Source organism: Cynocephalus volans, chromosome 13 (assembly GCF_027409185.1).
Source record: "Cynocephalus volans isolate mCynVol1 chromosome 13, mCynVol1.pri, whole genome shotgun sequence".
Taxonomy (NCBI): Eukaryota; Metazoa; Chordata; class Mammalia; order Dermoptera; family Cynocephalidae; genus Cynocephalus; species Cynocephalus volans.
Genome location: NC_084472.1, coordinates 9,728,452 through 9,749,649, shown reverse-complemented (window position 1 = coordinate 9,749,649; position 21,198 = coordinate 9,728,452). Strand labels below are relative to the sequence as shown.

Genomic DNA, 21,198 nt, shown 5'->3' with positions numbered 1-21,198 from the left:
CACATACTTCTCACCATTAGGTGTGCTACTGTGTGTGGCAGCATAGTTCCTCCTCTGGGTTGGACCACTGGGTCTTGGGTCAGCGCTTGCTTATCTCTTTCCCTGGGCTCTGCTGGTGACTCTCTGTGTCACTGCAGTCCAGTGGGTTGTAGGCCACCTGCACAGTGGCTATGGTGGCTACTGTGGTGGCAAGCCCCCTTGCATTGGCAGTGGCTGTGAATGTGGCGGATCACACCAGGCAGCAGTGTCTGTGGCAGTGGCAGGGTCTGTCCTTGGCTCCTGTGGTCCCACGTCCTTCTGCCATTTCTCCAAGGGGAACTTTAAATCAAGATATTGGTAGTATAAGAAATATAATGGAGGTAAGGTCTATTTATCTCTGTGTATTGATTTCAATAATTATTTAATTGGGGGAACATGGTAGAATTCCGTGTCATCATATCACTGGGTTAGGATAATTTCCAGAGGTGGAAGATTTAGAATACAAGATAACGGAAGGCCTTTCTAGTTTTAAGATTGTAATTCCCCATTTTGGTATTCAGTTACTTCGCAGCTGGCCATCTGTAATGCATCCCAAACTCATTGCCTCTTGTTCTCCAACATAAAGCCACTATTCTGGACTGATAGACCTTGTTGCCCCTGGTTTCTGTTACTTGTTCATGTTATTTCATTCACTTTGGATTTGGTTTTCCTATCACTTGACCAGTCCACCAACTACCCTTCACTGATTCAGTGTCTAATCCGTGGTCATGTGTTGCATTTAGTTGTCATTTTCCTTTAATCTGGAACCATTCCTCAGCCTTTTTTTATCTTTCATAACATTGTCGTTTTTGAAGAGAATGGTCCAGTTTTATGTTTTATAAAATATGCCTTAATTTAGGTTTGTCTGATATTCTTGATTAAATTCAAGTACATGGTAAGCTTTTATCCAGTAACAGAGATGCAGCAACCAGACTTTTCTAGCCTTTCTCTTTATTTTTATTGATAGAACTTTGCTGTTCCATGGTACCTTCTGTTAAAATTAACAGAAGTTGGTCAGACCAGCACTTCCACAGCAACTCATTTAGCCATGTGTATTTATTTTTAACTACCATAAGATATTCCTAGTTGTCTGAATTCTTGATTCAGATTGACTTAAAAATCAGTAAGTATCTTGATGAAAGCAAGGAAAGAGTGCCTCTGATCAAGCGAGGTAATTGCATTTCCCCTTTTTTCAAATGTTATCAGGAGGAGTTTTCAAAATTTCTGTGTGGAGACCTCTTCTAGAATGTTTAAAATAATTATTCAGAAATTCCAAAAGTACAAAAAATATTAACGAATGAAAAGCTAAGAAGTTTTGTGTTGTGCTTTGGTGATTTGTTTGGGGGTGGAAAGGAGTATTTGTTTCAATCCTAATGTAAGATTTGCTTATTTTCCATGAATATTTTACTTTGTCTTACAGGGAGCTTATTAGATTTCCTTAAGGAAGGAGATGGAAAGTACTTAAAGCTTCCACAACTCGTAGATATGGCTGCACAGGTATTTTCGTGTGTGTGTGTGTGTGTGTGTGTGTGTGTGTGTGTGTGTGTGTGTGTGTGTGTGTGTGTGTGTGTGTGTGTGTGTGTGTGTGTGTGTGTGTGTGTGTATTTATCCATTTGAATTGAAAGTATACACTTAAAATGTAAAATAATTTTAGTGGAATATTGTAGTTTATATAGTGAAAAAATAGAATTTTAGAACAGGAAGTAACATCAGAGGATAGACCATTGTGAGTTCCTAATGTTATAGATAACATAGTGTCTGAAGACCAGAGGTATCTAAAACTCACATCACTTGTTGGTAGCAGAATCAATAGTAGAATCAGTTATTTAACTCCCAGTCCAGTGCTGTCTTGAATCATATGGCCTTTTAGAAAATGTGTGCTTCCACAAATATAAAGTCTATATCTATTTACATTTCAATCGATATATTTTAAGAAAATTTAAACGGATGAGTGCTATTCCAAAGAAAAGATTAGGCATCTAAAGTGTATGGTGAATTTTTTATTTAAGATAATCCAAAACAAGATGGCAATATAGTTATAAATGGGACTTTTTTACTCTTCTGAATTTGTGTTTTAGCTATAAAGTGAAAACCGTTAAAAGTTTCCACTCAGCTATGTGGTAGGTATTCAAGGGGCCTTTTATTGGCTTCAGTTCACATGCTAGTTCTGGAGCTCTTACCTCTCAGCCAGAATCCAAATGTCCACAGAATCTGGTGCTTTGGAGAAACTTTATACCAAGAAACTATACCTATGAGACACGCATATGCCAGACCTGGTTCATGCTCCCGAGTTCAAGGCTCTTAGACATTCTATGATAGAGGGGTCAGCAAATCTTTTTCGTAAAAAAATAAGCCGGGTAAATGTTTCAGGCTTTGTGGACCACATACAATCTCTGTCGTATCTCCGCTTCCTCTTCCTTCTACAGTCCTTTAAAAATGGGAAAACTATTTGTCGTTCTGAGGTCATACAAAAACAGGCTGCATGCCACATTTGGCCTGCAAGCTGTAGTTTGCCAACCTCTACTTTGTAGTGAGGTTTTACACCAGGACATCTTAGGTTGTGCCTAACATGGATCTTGATGGGCTTGTGTCCAGAGGCACTAATTAACTCTGTGATTTATCCCTTTTCCTAACCACTGACACAAGAAGACATTAGGACATTATGCTGCTAATGGTGACTGGATATACTCGGGGGTTGAAAGTCTTGGCTTTCAAAGTAGGCGTCAGATTTTCGAAATCTAAATTTAGCCTGCTTTTTTATTATAATGTTTTTAATTTTTCCAGTTATGTGTTAGACTGTGCCCTGTTACTATCATCTCCTTGTGAGATATATGATCTTTCAGTGATCTGATTTAATATTAACCAAAATTTTCTCCCTGCTTTCCTTTGTATCATGTTTTGCCTTTTTTTTTCTTTCCAAGATTGCTGATGGTATGGCATATATTGAAAGAATGAACTATATTCACCGAGATCTTCGAGCTGCTAATATTCTTGTAGGAGAAAATCTTGTGTGCAAAATAGCAGATTTTGGTTTAGCAAGATTAATTGAAGACAATGAATACACGGCAAGACAAGGTATATTACTTTTACATAAATGCTTATAACCTAATGTTCTGTGTTTTTTCTTACTTAACACTCCTTTGAACATACAGGGTTTTATAGAATAAGAATACTTCTAGGTCACCTCAGAAAAGTCATAGAAACATTGATTTTATTTGTAAAATTATATACACTAAGTACCACTATGGCTATCTGATAGTTATTTCTTCTAAGGATGAACTTGACTAGGTGTTCTTTACATTATAAATATAGCAAGTAATATCCTCTTTACCCTTTTTGTTGGCATGGCAACAAATAAGCGTTTTTTAATTCCTTTCGTAATAAACTTCATGAACCACTGAACTATGGCCTTAGACCAGAGGTTCTCAGTCAGGGGCAATATTTTCCCACCCTTCCCCCAGGGGACATCTGACATTGTGTAGAGGCATTTATGGTTGTTACAACTCAGGGACTTCTACTGGCATCTAGTGGGTAAAGGCCAGGCATACCACTAAACATCCTACAATGTACGAGCAGACACCCTACAACAAAGAATTATCAGGCCCAAAATGTCAGCAGTGCCAAGATTCAGAAACCCTGCTTTAGACACAGAGCTTCCTTTTCAGCCTCCATACCTTTGTGCCGTTACCTCCAGCTGGAATATCTTCCTGTTCTTGTGTAATCTTTATGTATAAAAATCCTAACTATTCTTTAAGGCTTAACTTAGCTGTCACTTTTTAAATGAAACCTTTTGTGATTGCACCAGTGAAAATTGATCTTCCATTTGTTTAAATATCTAAAGAACTATATTTTACAGCCCTATATACACATATGTGAATAACTTCACACATGTAAGACACCTATAATCTTAAATATTTGAGTAAATTAACATAGACTTTTAAAACTGATAATAGAATAAAATTTTCTAACAAGATATCATAAAATAGAAAAGAGATTATGCTCAAAAACCAGTAGACATTAGAACCCAACAGAATATGCCCTCATGAGCCAATAGTTATCTACAGTTGTTAGATGCCAGACTGTTTCTTAAAAGTTACAGATCCTACAATCCATATTTTTCGCTTACTAGACCCACTACCTCTCTTTTCTTGGGTGGTGGTCTGTCCCTACCACCGTTTTTTGGGGGGTTTTTTTGTTGTTGTTTTTTAAATGTTATTGAATACCAGGTAGAAATGGGATTTATTTTAATATAAATTTCTAAAATTAAAGAATTTTTCTCATGTATCTTGTACCTTTGAAGAATTTGACACTGAGACACATACAAGAGGTATATTAACAAGAGATTAGCCTTGCTCATGCTATATTTACACTAATAGTTTTTTTATACAATTAACTTAAGCAAGATTGTCAATATTGTTTTAGGTGCAAAATTTCCAATCAAATGGACAGCTCCTGAGGCTGCACTGTATGGTCGATTCACAATAAAATCTGATGTATGGTCATTTGGGATTCTACAGACAGAACTGGTAACAAAGGGCAGAGTGCCTTATCCAGGTAAGCTTGCATTTCATTAGCTCTTGGTTATCCCATTAGCGACTTTAACAGGAGTTTATTAGGAGCAGAAATGTAAGACGGGAAAAGGCCTTTTTTCTTCTCTCCCTAGCCCTCCCTCCCCCCATCCTTCTCTTTGCTGTGACATTGTATGGACAGCAGCCAATGAGAGCCACAATCGGTGACATAGGGCAAGCACAGGAGGCACGCCCTGCATTCACCTCTGCTTTCTCCCTTAGGACATATTCCACAAGGGCCTTTTATCTGTACTGTTCTCTCAGATAACACATGTATCTTAATTATCCTGCGTCGTCTTTTCCCCCCACAAGTAATTCTTCTTTTCTAATAATGTGACCAGTTTATTTTCGTAAATATGTATAAGTATTTGCCTTGTTTTTCCTCAGTAGACTACTGTATTTTGAGAAGATCTTTTCCGTGTTTTATTTTTCTTAGCAAAGCATATTTATAAACCATACTTTAAGAAGTTTATCTGTCATTAAGATGAAAAATAAAAAAGTTTCCTTCTCAAAAAAAGACATATAGCTTCTGGAGGCTTTTCAGCTCACTTGAAATTCAGCTACAAGTGAATATTCTTTTAGTCTGTTACTTCTCAAACTCTTCTACTAAAGTATCCCAATAGTTGAGGCTAGTGAAAGCCAATCTTCAGGAAAAACTATTCTGATAATCTTCTGGTTTTTGCATGTTATCTAACATATCCCTCCTCCCTAATACCTCCAAACGTACATCTAATGCCACTGTGTATTATCACCCACTTTCCCTTGTTGCTGTTAATTGCTGATACTTACACTCACTGGGAGAGGCTAACAGGAGGTGGTGTATTGTCTACATAGGAACAGCAGTTAAACAGACAGCTAGCTCTTCCTCAGGATATGGAAGCCAGAAAAGAGTGAAATTCTGTCTTTAAAGTGCTTGCGGGAAAACAGCTGACCTAAAACACCAGCAATGAAAAAATGCTGGCCAGCTACCAGAAACAAAAAACCACTTATCGAATTTATAATGTATATAAAGTAAATTTTATGACAGTAATAACACAAAGGACAGAGGGATAAAGGAGCAAAAGTGTAAAAGTGCTTATTTCTAAGATTGTAGTAAATTAAAGAAGCATGTTGTAATCTTAGGGATTAACACTGAAATAATAATAGAAGGTAAAATAAAAAGCTAATAGAGGAGAGAAAAAAATGGAATAATGAAAAATGCTTACTTAAAATAAAAAGCAAGAGAGGGGAAAGGAATACAGAAGCTCCTTACTTATAATGGAACTACATTCCCAATAAATCCATCATAAGTAGAAAATACCATAAGTCGAAATCCATTTAATACCCTGATAAATCCATAATAAAGTTGGAAAACATAAGCCAAACGATCGTAAGTTGGGGACAATCTGTGGGTGGGATGAACATTAATTAAGGATAGTAGAATTAAAACCAACTGTATTCATAATTGTATTACATGTAAGTGCACTAAACATTCCAATTAAAAACAAAGGGATAAGACTGGATTTTATGTACACAATACATAAATGCTGTTTATAAGAGGCATACTTAAATATAAGATATACAACATGATTGGAATTAAAGTGAAGGGCATGGCCCTGGTAGGTTTGAACCACCAACCTTTTGGTTAACAGCCAAACATGCTAACCAGTTCTGCCACAGAGACACTGACTGGAATTAAAAGGACGGAAAAAGATACAGTATTCAAATGCTAACCAGAAGAAAGCCTATACGTAGCAGTAGACTTTAAGGCAAGAAATATTACTGCAGACAAAAGGGGACATTTTATAAAGGTAAAAGAGTCAATTCGACAGAGAAACATAAAAATCCAAAATGAGTATGCAACTAACTTCAAAATATATAAAACAAAAATTGATATGATTGGGATATTCTAGTTCAATGTTCAGATGAGAATCAGAATATAAACAAGGTGTAGATTCCCAGTCTTTAAAGAAGATAAAAGATATACTACATAAGCATCACTGTCTTTCTTTGGTGATTTGAAGAGGATTCTGAAAGAAGTTTACACATGTGGCACAAACCTGTCCACTGCAGGCTCTTCTCACAACATGCTGTCCATTTTAGAGCAATAGCTTCTGTTCACTAGTCTTATTTTGGGACAGTAACAAACTTTGGCAATTGCAAATAGGTATGAATGTTTAAATTTATTGTCAGATTGGTAAATGATTACCATTTGATTTTAAGTATTGACGATCTTAGAATCTGTCTCCTTTTTTACCAAGGAGCGGGGAATAGAGATCTGGCTTCCCACTGGGCGCAGGGAGTCATGTCTCACTTGGAAGCTCAGAAGTTCTCTTACAGGAAATGATTCTTTTCCTGAAGATAGAGTTTCTCTTAGAGGCCATCTCTGCTGCATTTTACTTTCGTAGCTGGTGGCATAAAATAATTAGATAGTTTCTGATTATCAGAAAATTCTGAAGGGTCTGGTTTTGAATGAAGGAGTTTATTGGTAATTAGAAGTTATTTTTGCAGGTTAAGGCTTATTTATGTTGATTAATTTTAATAGTTAATTATAATAGTAAAGAAGCATAGCATAAAAGAACAAAGGCATAAGACTGGAAGAAAAGTTTTCCTATTATAGTAAACCATCGTTGAATGTTCATTCCCTTGCTTCTTTCTGCTTCTCCTTTACAACTTCTGGTTATATTTCTGTGGTTGGTAAAGACTATTGGATTTCACTTCTAGAGATGATACTGCCTGCTCAGATGAAAAGCTCAGAAAACTTTCAAGTATTTGTCCCCAAAGTCATTCAGTTTCCTTTAATAGAAAAAAAAAAAAACCCAAAAACCAAAAAAATGTATTTTGAGGAATACTTATTCCTTAGAAATATTACAACTACAGATAGAATTAATGATTTAACGCCCTCCATTGGCCTAAGGAAATCATAGTCTATGAAAAACCTCATTGCTGATGATCAGTTCAAGATTGCAGGGGACGTGAGGGGTGGCATGACTTGCAGATAGGGAAGGTGATGTGGAAGACAGCAAGAGTGTTGTGATCGCCAGCTTGCTGAAACAGTGTCTGGAAGAAAAATTGGAAAAAGATCCTTTCTGCTGGCCTGTGGTAACACAGGGTGAGCTGCTGCTGAGGGAATGTGGGTGGGGGAAGTTACAGAGGGATTCAGGAGAGGAGCTGTGTGTAACAGCTTGAAGAAAATCAAGCAGGTAATAGTAGATAAGGAACCTGGTCAGGGAATTGGCTTGGTATAAAGTTGTGTAGTTAGTATATTTGGCAAAACCAGGACTCTTTCTTCTGGATCCCTATTTGAATGTTCTTCCAGACATTATCTTGCTACCATTCCTCATTGTTAAATGACCAAATGTTAATATCAGAATGTGTCAAAGTGGCACCCTGAATTCTCGTTAATCAAATGGGGTTAGCTTTTGAAGGTATTAGTGTCAAATGTAAGATTTTAGGTGAAATTAAAAATCTATGTTCTATGTTCTAATTCTGTGTTGAAACGTAGATTAGCATTTTCTAAGCTCTTCTTGATGTACTCTGATATTTCAAATTTATTTTGTTTCTTTGTTGAAAGAATCATTTCACCAAATAAACTTATACCTTGAATCAGTTAGTGGCTAGGGGGTTGTTTTTGTTTTGATAGTGGTGGTTAGGACTATTTTTGGTCTTTGTTTTGGTGGCTGGCCTATACGAGGACCATAGCTATTTTTTTTTTTTTTTCCTGTTTTTCAATTTTTTTAAATTTTGTTTTATTGAAACATAATTGATTGCACATATCTGTGGGATACAGCATTGAATATCAATACCTGTGTGCGGTATGTAATGCTCAAATCAGGATAATTAGTATATTCAGCATTACACAATGTAGTCATATTTTGTGGCCCTTTACCAATTTCTCACTAACCTCCCCTTCTCCTCCCTGTTTTGTAATGTTTGAATCTTGTGTATCAGGTATGGTAAACCGTGAAGTGCTGGAACAGGTAGAACGAGGATACAGGATGCCCTGCCCTCAGGGCTGTCCAGAATCCCTCCATGAATTGATGAATCTGTGTTGGAAGAAGGATCCCGATGAAAGACCAACATTTGAATATATTCAGTCTTTCTTGGAAGACTACTTCACTGCTACAGAGCCACAGTACCAGCCAGGGGAAAATTTATAATCCAAGTAGCCTGTTTTATATGCACAAATCTGCCAAAATGTAAAGAACTTTGTAGAGTTCCTCACTTACATACAGGAATCAAAAGAAGAACATCTTCACTCCGCGTGTATTTAATGGTAAACTGGAATTCCAGATATAGTTGCACAAAACCACTTTTTTTTTTTCCAAGTGTTAAACTGTAAAGTACCAATGATGATTTTCCAACTTATTTACTCATGCTCCAAAGAAAGTAGAGCTAAGATACTGATGATAGCATGGTAATGAAGAGTAACAAGGCTATTGTTTATAAATCATTTCCTTGCTTTTCTTCCCCCAGCTGAAAATAGTTAAGAGAAAATTATTTATTGTTATAGACAAAACTTGGGAGAGTAAAAGTTATACCATAATGAAATCTAAAATTAAGGATCTTAATGGGACCAAATAATTTCATTCCAGTTTTTAAATATCTTTTGCATTTATTATTCTCAAAAGTTTTTTTCTAAGTTAATCAGCCAATATGCAATCTTAATATATGCCTCCTTTTGCATGGAAAAGGGTCAGGTTTTTCAGAACCAAAAAAGGAATATAAACGTCATCTAAAACTTGATTAAATGTTAGACCACAGTAGTAGAATTTGAAAGTAGATTGAACTATGTTGATACTCATTCGTGGAACTGGAAAATAGAATAAGAAATTTTTCACTTCAGTCATTTTCTGAGTAGTTCAGTTTAGAATAATGAAGGTAACTAGAAACTGAGTTGATCTTTCATAAGGTGCATTAATTTTTTTTTTTTTTCTTTTTTTGACTGGTAAGGGGATCACATCCTCGGCCAGGTGTGGTCTGCACCACGCTCAGCCAGCACGCGAACCAGCCATCCCTATATAGGATCCGAACCCGCGTCCTCGGTGCTCCCAGCGCCGCAATCTCCCGAGTGAGCCACGGGGCTGGCCCTTAATTTTTTTTAAAGGCAATATATAATGGAAATTGTACCATCCAATCCGAGGGGAAGTGTTTTAATTTTTAGATAGCATGAAATGTAAGACCACTCATTTAAACAGTCCTTTTTTAAAAAATAGGACTTGGTACTGTGAGATGTTGCTAATATGTTCTTATGGTGATGGGTGCCACAAATAGAAAATGTCACTGAATCAGGGACTTGAATGCACTTTTGCTTGTATTGAATATAGACTAAGAGAGGAAAATGTATTTAAAAGAAACATGAGAAAAGAATGTGAAAGTTTTACAGGTAGAGGGATGGAATGTAATGTTTAATGTAGATGTCATGGAGTGACAAAATGGCTTTGCTGGCACTCAAAGCTCCTCACTTAGCTGTTTTCTGAGACGTCAAGAGATATGAGGTATGACTGTAAAACTAGCATACACACTAAATGAGTGTTACATCCTCAAAATAGTGAAGTTAAGGCTTCACACTAATTCCAGTGATATAGCTTTTATGAAAAATATTTTTAGAATTCCAGTTTTCAAATCCATGTTTGGATCTACATTCACTTTTTAAATATACTTAATGGTCATTATTTTTCTCTTTTAGAATATAGTTAATTTGAGGTGGGAAAACATTCTGAATAATAACAGTAGTAGTAAAAAGGGGAACAGTTTTTGCCCATTTGAAATGCGGAAGTGAAACACAAAAAAAGACAGATTTTTATGACTTAACTCAGAAAGAAATTCCAAAATATGAATTCGAATAGCAGCATTACTGGTTTATGTGTCTAGCAAAGGAAGAACTGACTCTGATAAATAAAATAAACATCTGGTATTTATATTTTAAAATACTCTATTTTATAGTCACACTTTAAGTCAAGCATTATGTTAGGTTCCCATATGTTTAAGATGTAATTTTTAACGATTATTACCTGATTTAATCATTAAATTTAAAATTCTGTGCCATGATATATGTTCAAATTCAAACCATTTTAAAATGTGATGAATGAACTTCACCCAAGTTGGCAACAGTTCTGGTACTAAAAAACGTGGTTGTTTCTTCTGTTTACGTAACCTGCTTAGTATTGAATCCCTCTCTACCACGAGGGTCTTTCCTAAGAAGAGTGCTGTTATTATTTACCCTTAATGTCTACAACCTGTGACATGAGATTTTAAAAGGGCTTTATGTGAACTATGATATTGTAATTTTTGTGAGCATTTTAAAAAGGGTAACAAAAGTATGTTTATGTACTAATTCTGATCAGAACATTAAGCACGGAAAAATAGATGGTATTCATTAGGTTTTAAGTGAATGAAGTAGTTCCTTATAATAACCATTGTACAGTAAGGATAAAACACTAACTCATTGTGTATTCATTTAAAATTGTCTGTATTTTTAAATTGCCAGAAAAAAAAAAAAAGACAACTTTGTACATTTGAAGATTTTTTTTCAACAGCTTTTCATCTTCAGTGTCTTAATATGGAACTTAACCCTTACCAAAAAAGGAAGTTGGCAAAACAGCCTCCTGGCACAAACACTTTTTTAATAATGGTAGCCTAAAACTTAATATTTTTATAAAGTATTATAATATTGTTTTGTGGATAATTGAAATAAAAATTCTCATTGAATGCACCTATTTATCTTTTTAGTTATTTATATTTTCTCATTAATTTTTAAAAATTTGGTATATTCTGAACTTATTCTTCCATCCCATTTATGTAAATCTTCATTTAGATCTCATAGTAAAGTTCTTCTCCACACTTTCTGTTTGGAGTTGGAAGAGTCTCGTCTTGTGTCTGATTACACTGTTCTAAGGATGTCATGTCAGTGCTGCTGGAGACCAGGTCCCCATTTTGTTATAAAAGAAGCAATGTGCAGAGATGAGAAACAGCATGTGCCCCAGTAGCATTATTTCCCTAAAATCAGCTCCTCCCTGCCCTTACTCCAGTGTCTCCTTTTTTAGTTTAAACTACTTCAACTTGAGTTTTTGTCACCAGCAACCAGAGTCCTCATTAATTAACTGAAAACAGTTAATAGAGAAAATTATTCTGATTAAAGTAAGCAGCTTGTGCCCAATACCATCTGTTTGCCCTCCACATCCAGACTCTGCCCTGCTCCTGCAGAAAGACTGAGCTGTGCTTATCAGGGAGTTCAGTTGCTCTCCGGATTTGCATTGTGTCAAGCCAGTGAGGAGCTCTATCTAGCAGATCAGAGGAAACCGGAAGGAGAGGTCAAGGTATTTATTCCCCTGACTCCCTCCCTGTGAGTTTGGGCTGGCTGTATCCTTCAGCCAATCAGAGGTTCCTCTCAATAGGACCTCCCCCATACATCTCTCCTTTTGGGGACTGGTAGCAGCTCTCATTCTGTATCTTTTCTGCATGGTGACGGTTTTGCTGCTACTGGATTATACCTGGTGGTTCCCCTATCCTGCCAACCCCTTTGTAAATATCCTTGATTTATCTTTTAATTTGAGCATTTATCTTTTAATTAAAGCATATCTTTTAATTTGAGCATGTCATCTATTTCCAGTTGGGATCCTGACTGATCCTTGTCCTAATACCAACAGCTGTATGAGTAGAAAATAGGAAACAGTTTATACAAAACAGGAACATTTTCAGTACCATAGCAACATATACAAATATTGTATTAAATGTAAAATTACCACAAAGCTTGATTAGTTGTGGAGATAATCATACCAAATCTTGAGGCTATTTGAAACTCCAAAACTAGAATCATAAGAGGTTTGCAATTAAATTTCCATTTTTCAAAAATTGGTGAACTATATGTGGTAAGACTCCGTTAAACAGAATAATTAGATGTTAACACCCCAATTCAAGAATGAATTATTCAATTCATTAATTGAATAAAAAATAAATAGGAATGAGAGATGGGGTGCTAAGAAGAGGAAATGGAATTTTAAAAATGAGGCACCCAGATACCTAGTAAAACAATAGAAGCTAAGTTAAATAGATAATGTGTGAATGGCCCCCAGATCTTTAAGAAACAGATGTCTAATTTTCAACTCTAAGATGCTTGCTGGGCCCTTCTTGGTTACCCCAACTTTCCCTTCAGATCAGCTGTACACAGCCATGGGTTAGTGGTGTTTAGGGAAGTAAAGGGTTTGGGGTAATGGCCAGAAGGAATGATGACTTGGTATAAAAAAAAAAAAGGATAGGGGCAGATTTCACACCTTAGTTTAAATGCAGTGAGGAAGTAATTTAGCAAATACAGAAAATGAATCCAGTGAATTGAAGAAAAATAAGTCCCCCAAATATTTCCAGGGGGGGGACTTGGAGAGACAATGGATTTCAAACATACATGGGATAGGGGTTCAATCCAGCTTCACTTAGATCTTAAAGGTCAAGTTAACTTGAGCAAGCTGGAGGACTTTGAGAATCCAAAGTTAAAAATTGCCTCTAGCTTAAGTGCTAATAGGGATGAGAGAAATAAAAAGCAAAACTTTGCAGTTGGCCAAAAGAATTGAAAGTGATTCCAACAACTGAATTATTTTAAGTGGTGTGTCCCCTAAAGGTTATCAAACTCCTATTACTCATAATTGCTCTATTTTCAAGGAAAGCCTTGGCCTCTTAAAAACATTGAGAGAATATACTGTGGAACTAGTCGGCAAACTGACTACATGCTTTTGTCTCCTGTCCTAAATCCCTTGAAATGCCCAAAGGTCTGGGTTGTTGGTTTGGTGGTTTGTTTTTGTAATTCTTACCATAGTTAGAAAATCAGAAAAAGGTGGCATTATTAGTTCAGCAGAAATTTCAAGAAACTCCTGAAACCAGCAGAAACCGAGCCAAGGGAAATACAAGAGAAAATTCTGCAGTTCTAAGTGCAATCCCAGAGAGAGTTCAAAGTTAGAATCAACACACTTAAAAGAGAAGGGAGCCCCAAAGCACATTGTTTCTTTGTTTTATTGAGGTATAAATTACATGATAAAATTCACCATTTTAAATGTACAATTAGATGAGTTTTGACAAGTGGATACAGTCATGAAACCGTTGCCACAATCATGATACAGAACATTTCCATCCCATAAAGTTCCATCACGTCCCTTTACAGTCAATCTCCTCTGTTCACCCTGTCCTCTGGCAACCACTGAGTGCTTTCTGTCACTACAGTTTACATTTCTAGGCTTTCACATATATGGAACCACACAATAATATGTCACTATGTCTGGTGCTTTTCATTTATCATAGTGCCTTTGAGATTCATCTTTTTATCACTTAGTAATATTCTATTTATTGTATGGACGTACTACAGTTTGGTTTTGTCCACTTACCAGTTGATGGATGTTTAGGTTGTTTCTAGTTTAGGGCGATCACGGATAAAGCTGCTATGAACATTCAAGTACAAGTTTTTCAGTGTAAACAAAGCCTTTAAATTCTCTTGGATAAATACCTAGGAGTAAGTTTACTGAGTTGTATGGTATGTGGATGTTTAGGTTTCTAAGAAACTGCCAACTTGTTTCCGAAGAAGCTGTACCATTTTATACTCACACCAGCATTGTATGGGAGTTCCAGTTGCTTAAAATCCTTGCCGTATTTGGTATTACCAGTCATTTTAATTGTAGCATTCTGGTGGATATTAGTAGTATGTCATTGTGGGTTTTTTAATTCTTCCGTCCCCCTGCCTCCCCCAACAGCATCATTGTGGTTTTAGTGCGTATTTTCCTAATGACTAGTAATGTTAAGATCTTTTCATAAGCTTATTTCAAATTTATATATCTTCTTTGGTGGGGTGTCTATTAAAATATTTTGCCCATTTTTTTGCATTGAGTCAATCTTACTGAGTTATAACTTTGAGTATTCTGAATACAAGTCCTTTATCATATATGTTTTGCAAATATTTTTCTCCCATCCTGCAGCTTGCTTTTTCATTTCCTTAATGGTTTCAGTCGAGGAGAAAAAAATCTAATTTTGAGGTCATTTATAATTTTTTTTTTCCTTTTACGATTCATGCTTTTTGTGTCCTAAGGAAATTAGCCTTATCCAAGTTCACAAAGATTTTCTCTAATGCTTTCTCTAGAAGTTTTATAATTTTAGCTCTTACATGTAGGTATGTATTCCATTTTGAAATAATTTTTGTGTGTGATATAAGGGAAGAGTCCAGGGTTGTTTCAATTTATTTGTTCATATGAGGGTCCAGTTGTTCCAGCAGCATTTGTTGAAAAGTCTATTTTTTACCCATTGAATTTCCTTGACACCTGTTTTAAATCAACCAACTACTATGTGTGGGTCTATTTTGGGACTCTCTTGTTTCATTGATCTACATGTCTCTCTTTATGCCAGTATCACATTGACATGATTAGTGTAGCTTTATAGTAAGTCTTGAAATCAGGTAGTTTAAGTTCTGCAGCTTTGTTCTTTTTCAAGATTGTTTTGGCTATTCAAATTTCCATATAAATTTTAGAATCAATTTGTCAATGTCTTCAAAAACTCCTGTGTGGGATTCAGATTAGATTGCATTGAATCCATAGTTCAATTTGGGAAGAAATGATATTTTAACAATATGCACTCTTTCAATCCAAGAATATAAAAATTCTCTCCATTTATTTAGGCCTTCTTTAATTTTTCTTAGCAATGTTTTATAGTTTTCAGTGTACAGATCTTGCATATTTTTTGTTAAACTTGTCCTAAAATTTCATATTTTTATACAACTTTAAGAGGTGGTGTTTTCTAATTTCAATTTCCAATTTTTTATTGCTAGCATATCAAACATGATTGTTTTTAAATTGACTAAATTAAACTAGCTAAACTCAATATTAGTTCCAGTAACTTTTTATGTAAATTCCTCAAAGATGGTTTTCTACAAAGACCATCAATCATGTCATCTAAGAAGTTTACTTCTTCCTTTTCAATCTGCCTTTTATTTCTTTCCTTGTGGTATTATACTAGCTAGGACCTGCGGTACTATGTTGAATAGAAGTGAAAGCAGACATCTTTTCTGGTTCCTAATCTTCGGGGGAAAGCTTTAATCTTTCACCATGAAGTCAGCTGGTAGCTCCAAGTTTTCTGTAGATGCCCTTTATCGGGTTGAGGATATTCCTTCCTATTTCTACTTTGCTAAGAGTTTTTTTGTTTTGTTTTGTTTTTTACTCATGAATCAATGTTGAATTTTGTCAAATGCTTTCTCCCTTTATTAAAATGGTCATATAGGGTTTTGTTAGTGTATTACTAAGAGAATTGCATTGATTGATTTTGAAATGTTAAACCAACCTTGCATTCCTGGGATAAATCCCGTTCAGTCAGGATGTATTGTCCTAGTACGTATGTCCTGCTGGTACTTTGCTGATTTTTAAAATGATTTTTGTGTCTAAGTTCATGAGGGATACTGGTATGCAGTTTTCTTGTGATATCTTTGTTTTAGTATCAGGGTAATGCGAACTTCTTTCAAAAAGCTGGTTTACAGGGTTTTCCATGGTTTACATCAGGGTTTACTCTTGGTATTGTGCATTCTATGGGTTTGTACAAATGTGTATAAATCTCTGCTCTGCTAAAGGTACTGTAAAGAGAATGAAAAGGCAAGCCACAGACTGGGAGAAAATATTTGCAAAAGACGTATCTGATAAAGGACTGTTATTCAAATATACAAAGAATTCTTAAAATTCAACAATAAGAAGACAACCAAAGACATTAAAAAATGGGCCAAAGACCTTAGCAGACATCTGCCGATGAAAATATACAGAGGATTTTTAGGGAAGTGAACATATTCTGTATTTTTTTTTTTGAGGTGTTATGTAAATAGTGTTCTGTTTTTAATTTCAAATTGCACTTGCTCATTGATAGTATATAGGAAAATGATTGATTTTTGCATATAAACCTTGTATCCAGCAAACTTGCTATAATCACTTCTTACTTCCAAGCATTTTTTTCTTGATTCTTTCAGATATTTTACACAATCATGTTATCAGTGAACAGAGACAGTTTTATTTCTTTCCATTATGTATACCTTTTTTTCCCTTTCCTTATTGCATTAGTTGGTACTTCTGGTGTGATGTTGAAAAGCAGTGGTGGGCTTCCCATTTAGCTCAGTTGGTTAGAGCATGGTGCTGATAACACCAAGGTCCAGGGTTTGAACCCTGAACCAGCCAGCTGCCAAAACAGAAACAAACAAACAAACAAAAAGACAGTGGTAAGAGGGGACATCCTTGCCTTGCTCCTGTTCTTGGTGGAAAGTTTCTAGTTTCTCACCATTAAGTATGATGTTAGCTGTAGGTTTTTTGTAGATATTCTTTATTAAGTTGTGAAAGTTCCCCCTCTATTCCTAGTTTACTGAGAGTATTTTGGTTTTTGTTTTAAAATCATGAACGGCTGTTGGATTTTGTCAAATGCTTTTTTTCCATCTATTGATATGATCATGTGATTTCCCTTCTTTAGCCTGTTGAGGTGATGAATTACACTAATTCATTTCCAGTGTTGAACCAGCCTTGCATACCTGGGATAAATCCCACTTGGTTGTGGTGTATAATAATTTTCATACATCGTTTGATTCTATTTGTTAATAGTTTGTTGAGGATTTCTGCATATATGTTTATAAGAGATAATGGTCTGTAGTTTTCTTTCCTTGTAATGTCTTTGTCTGTTTTTGGTATTAGGGTGATACTGGCCTTGTAGAATGAGTTAGGAAGTATTCCCTCTGTTGCTATCTTCTGAAAGAGATTATAGAGCATTGGTATAATTTCTTCCTTAAATGTTTGGTAGAATTCACCAATAAAATCACCTGGGCCTGGTGCTTTTTGTTTCAGAAGGTTATGAATTATTGATTCAATTTCTTTAACAGATGTAGACCTGTTCAGATGGTCTGTTCCTTCTTGTGTAAATTTTGGCAGATTGTGTCTTTCAAGGAATTGGTCTATTTCTTCCAGATTATCAAATTTGTAAGCATAAAGTTGTTCATAGTATTCCTTTACAATCCTCTTCAAGTCCATGGGATCTGTAGTGATGTTCCCCTCTTTCACTTCTGATATTAGTAATTTGTGTTCTCTCTTTTTTTTTTTTAGTTAGCCTGATTAGAGGCTTATCCATTTTATTGATCTTTTCAAAGAACTGGCTTTCTTTTTCACTGATTTTCTTTATTCATTTCCTGCTTTCAATTTCATAGATTTCTGCTCTAATTTTTATTATTTTCTTCTGCTTACTTTGGATTTAATTTAGTTTTCTTTTTCTAGTTTCCTAAGGTTGAAGCTTAGATGGTTGGTTTTAGAGCTTTCCTTTTCTAATACATGCATTCAATGCTATAAATTTCTTTCTAAGCACTGCTTTCACTGCAAATCTTTTTTTTTTTTTTTTTTTTTTTTTGGTAGCTGGCCAGTAGAGGGATCTGAACAAATGATCTAAACTGTCTGGCCTTCCCCTGTGTTTTGTTTTATTTTTGCCTTCCACAAATTTTGGCAAGTTGTGTTTTCATTTAGTTCAAAATATTTTAAAATTTCTCTTGAGATTTCTTCTTTGACCCATGTGTTATTTAGAAAGGTGTTGTTTAATCTCCATGTATTTTTGGATTTCCCAGTTATCTTTCTGTTAGTGATTTCTAGTTTAAACCCATTGTGATCTGAGAACAGACCTTGTATTATTTCTCTTTCAAATTTGTTAAGGTGTGTTTTATGGCCCAAAATGTGGCCTGTCTTGGCGAATGATTCATGTGAGCTTGAGAAGAATGTGTATTCTTCATTTGTTGGATGAAACAGTCTATAGGTGCTGATTATATTCAGTTTATTAATGGTGATACTGAGTTCAGTTACATACTTACTGATTTTCTGCCTACTGAATCTGTCCATTTCTGATAGAGGGGTGCTGACGTCTCCAACTATAACGGTGGGTTCATCTATTTCTCCTTATACATCTATCAGTTTTTGCATCACATATTTTGGTGCTCTGTTGTTAGGTACATACACGTTAAAGATCCTTAGGTTTCTTGGAGAACTGAACCCTTTATTATTATGTAATGCCCCCTTTATCCCTAATAACTTTCCTTGTTTTGAAGTCTGCTCTGTCTGACTTTAATGTAACTACTCCTGCTTTCTTAGTGTTAGCATGCTGTATCTTTGTCCATCTGTCTCAGTCCATTTGTGCTGCTATAACAAAATGCCACAGACTAGTTAATTTATAAAGAAGAGAAATTTATCTCCTCACAGTTCTGGTGGCTGGGAAGTCCAAAATTAAGGCCCTAATAGGTTCAGTGTCTGGTGAGGGCCCCAGTCTTTGCTTCCAAGATGGCACCTTGAACACTGTGTCCTCCCATGAGGATGAAGGCTGTTCCCTCCAACCCTTTTATGAGGTCCCTAATCCCATTCATGAGGGCTCTACCCTCATTACTTAATCTTTTCCTAATCCTACTATCTTAATACTATCACACTGGCAAATAAGTTTCAATATAAGAATTTGGAGGGGCACATCCAGACCATAGCACCATCCGTTTACTTTTAAACTATATGTGTCTTTATGAGGGTGCTTGAAAAAGTTCATGGAAAGATTAGTATTATCTGCTAATTCTACTTTTTCAATAACTTTTTGAAGAACCCTCATATATTTATAGTGGGTTTCTTGTAGACAACATAATGTTGAGTCTTGTTTTTTGATATACTCTGACACTTTGTCTTTTAATTAGGGCATTTAGACTATTGACATTCAAAATGATTACTGATGGATTAATATCTATCATATTTGTTACTGTTTTCTTTTTGTTTCCCTATTCTTTGTTCCTATTTTTGTCTTCTACTCTTTTGTTCTACCCTTTGTGGTTTTGAAGATTTTATGTGATTCTGTTTTCTTTCCTTTCTTAACACGTCAATTAAACCTTTTTTTCTGCTTTTTTAGTGTTTGCCTAAGAGTTTCCAATACACATTTACAACTAATTCAATTCACCCTTCTGGATCTTTCTTTAACTATAAAATGGAGTAGATAATCTCTGCTTACCTCACAGGGTTGCTAGGTTTGGTTAAATAATATATCTATACTCTATACCATGCTACCCAAATTTATTGATTCCAAGAGGACCTTTAGGCTCTTCCCATCCATGAGCAGTGCAAACTTGATCTCAGAAATAAACTTCTAGATCTTGAGGCAAATATGGCCAATGACACTTAAAGGGTTAGTTCTCCAAGGGCATATATTATATTGGGAGACAAAATCCAGTCAGGGCAAGCAAGTGACCACCAAGAAATGGGGCCACAGAACTGTTTGTTCAGCCTGCACAGAGTTTTGGGAGAAAGAACTCAAGTTAGATGCTAATGTTTAGAAATCAGGATATTTCATATTAACATCTGTATTTCAGACTTCTAGAAAATGAGAAGATACAGCAGTCTGGGCTGTAATTTCCATACGACCACAATCAGCTGGAGTGAATATCTGGATCCCCATTTTTTTTTTTTTTTTTTTTTTTTTTGCAGTTGGCAGGTACAAGCACCACTCTAGCCATCTGAACTAACCGGCCAGCCCCTGGCTCCCCCTTTAAAAAACAAGAGACATTCATAGCTGCCTCTTGCCTCACTCACCCTTTGCTCCCTGTTACCACCCAGGCTGTGTAGGCATGTGAGTTGACCTTCTTAGCCTTAAGCCGAAGGAATGCATCTAATGAGGGTCATATGCATCCCTGAGCAGCAGAGGTGACCTGGGTGTTCCTAGAGATATCCCTGTCATCCCTGTCACAGGAACACATATTAATAGAATAATACCTATAGCAGTACTTTCCAAACATTTCATTCAGTCTTCAAAGCATTCCCTAGAGGTAGGAACTGTACAGCCCACCGCTGTAAAGCGAGCCTCTAAAATGGTATGAAAATGTTTGTGTGCAAACTTTTTTTTTTTTGGTGGGGTGGGGAGAAGAGAGTGTACATAGCTTTCACCTTGTTCTCAGCACCACGTTCTCAGAGGGATCTTAAACTTCCAAAATAAGATGCCCTGCAATCCAGAGGACAGAAAGTAGGCTTTGCAGCCAATTAACTAGCTACGTGGTCTTGGGCACGTCACTTAATCTCTGGATCCCCATTTTTCCCCCGGTAAAATTAAAATGACCTACCTACCTTGCAGGGTTAGGCGGATAAGAGAATCGATTTAATGCACTGCACCAGGGGTGTAATAAATGGTGACCTGCCTCTCAGTTTATCAGACGGCAAGCAGTCAGTCTCAGGGCACTTGAAGAGACCTAGGATTTTCTAGCCCACTGCTCTCCTGGCTGCTCAGGAGTTTCTACCCGCGGACTCGGGGGCAGGAGATGAGCCATTGGCCCGAGTCGGCTTCCGTGCGGTGGCACTTGGGTCAGAGCCGCTTTCTTCGCTGAGAGCCCAGCTCCGGCAGGTCAGTTCGCCAGTCTCCAGTCCAGGCCGGGCAGCGTCCTGCAGAGGCGCTGCCGTGGCGCGAGGCCTCCCACTCGCCCAGGCTCCACAGCTCCCCTGCGCGAACCCGCTGGAGGGCGGTGCCGGCCGGTGCTGGCCGCAAACGAGCCCGGCCGGCAGCTCCCGGGGCCAAGTTCACGTGTGCGGCCCTCGGCCGGCGCGGCCAATCAGCGCCCGCCCTGCCGCCACTACGCCCCGCCCCCGCCGCC

General features: G+C 36.6%; 1 protein-coding gene across 6 annotated transcripts in view; it reads left to right on the top strand.

The window, feature by feature from the left end:
• Positions 1-11,273, top strand: part of LOC134361758 (tyrosine-protein kinase Yes) — a 77,322-nt gene extending 66,049 nt beyond the window's left edge. For 4 of the 6 annotated variants that reach the window (XM_063076737.1, XM_063076735.1, XM_063076739.1 and 1 more), the window contains 4 exons: positions 1,439-1,515; positions 2,940-3,093; positions 4,441-4,572; positions 8,517-9,608. In XM_063076737.1, coding sequence (XP_062932807.1) covers positions 1,439-1,515; positions 2,940-3,093; positions 4,441-4,572; positions 8,517-8,725 — 572 coding nt within the window. In that variant the 3' untranslated portion in view covers positions 8,726-9,608. Of the gene's footprint in view, positions 1-1,438; positions 1,516-2,939; positions 3,094-4,440; positions 4,573-8,516 lie in introns of all 6 variants that reach the window. The other 2 variants (XR_010021474.1, XM_063076738.1) reach the window with 2 other exon arrangements.
• The last annotated feature ends 9,925 nt before the right edge of the window (positions 11,274-21,198 follow it).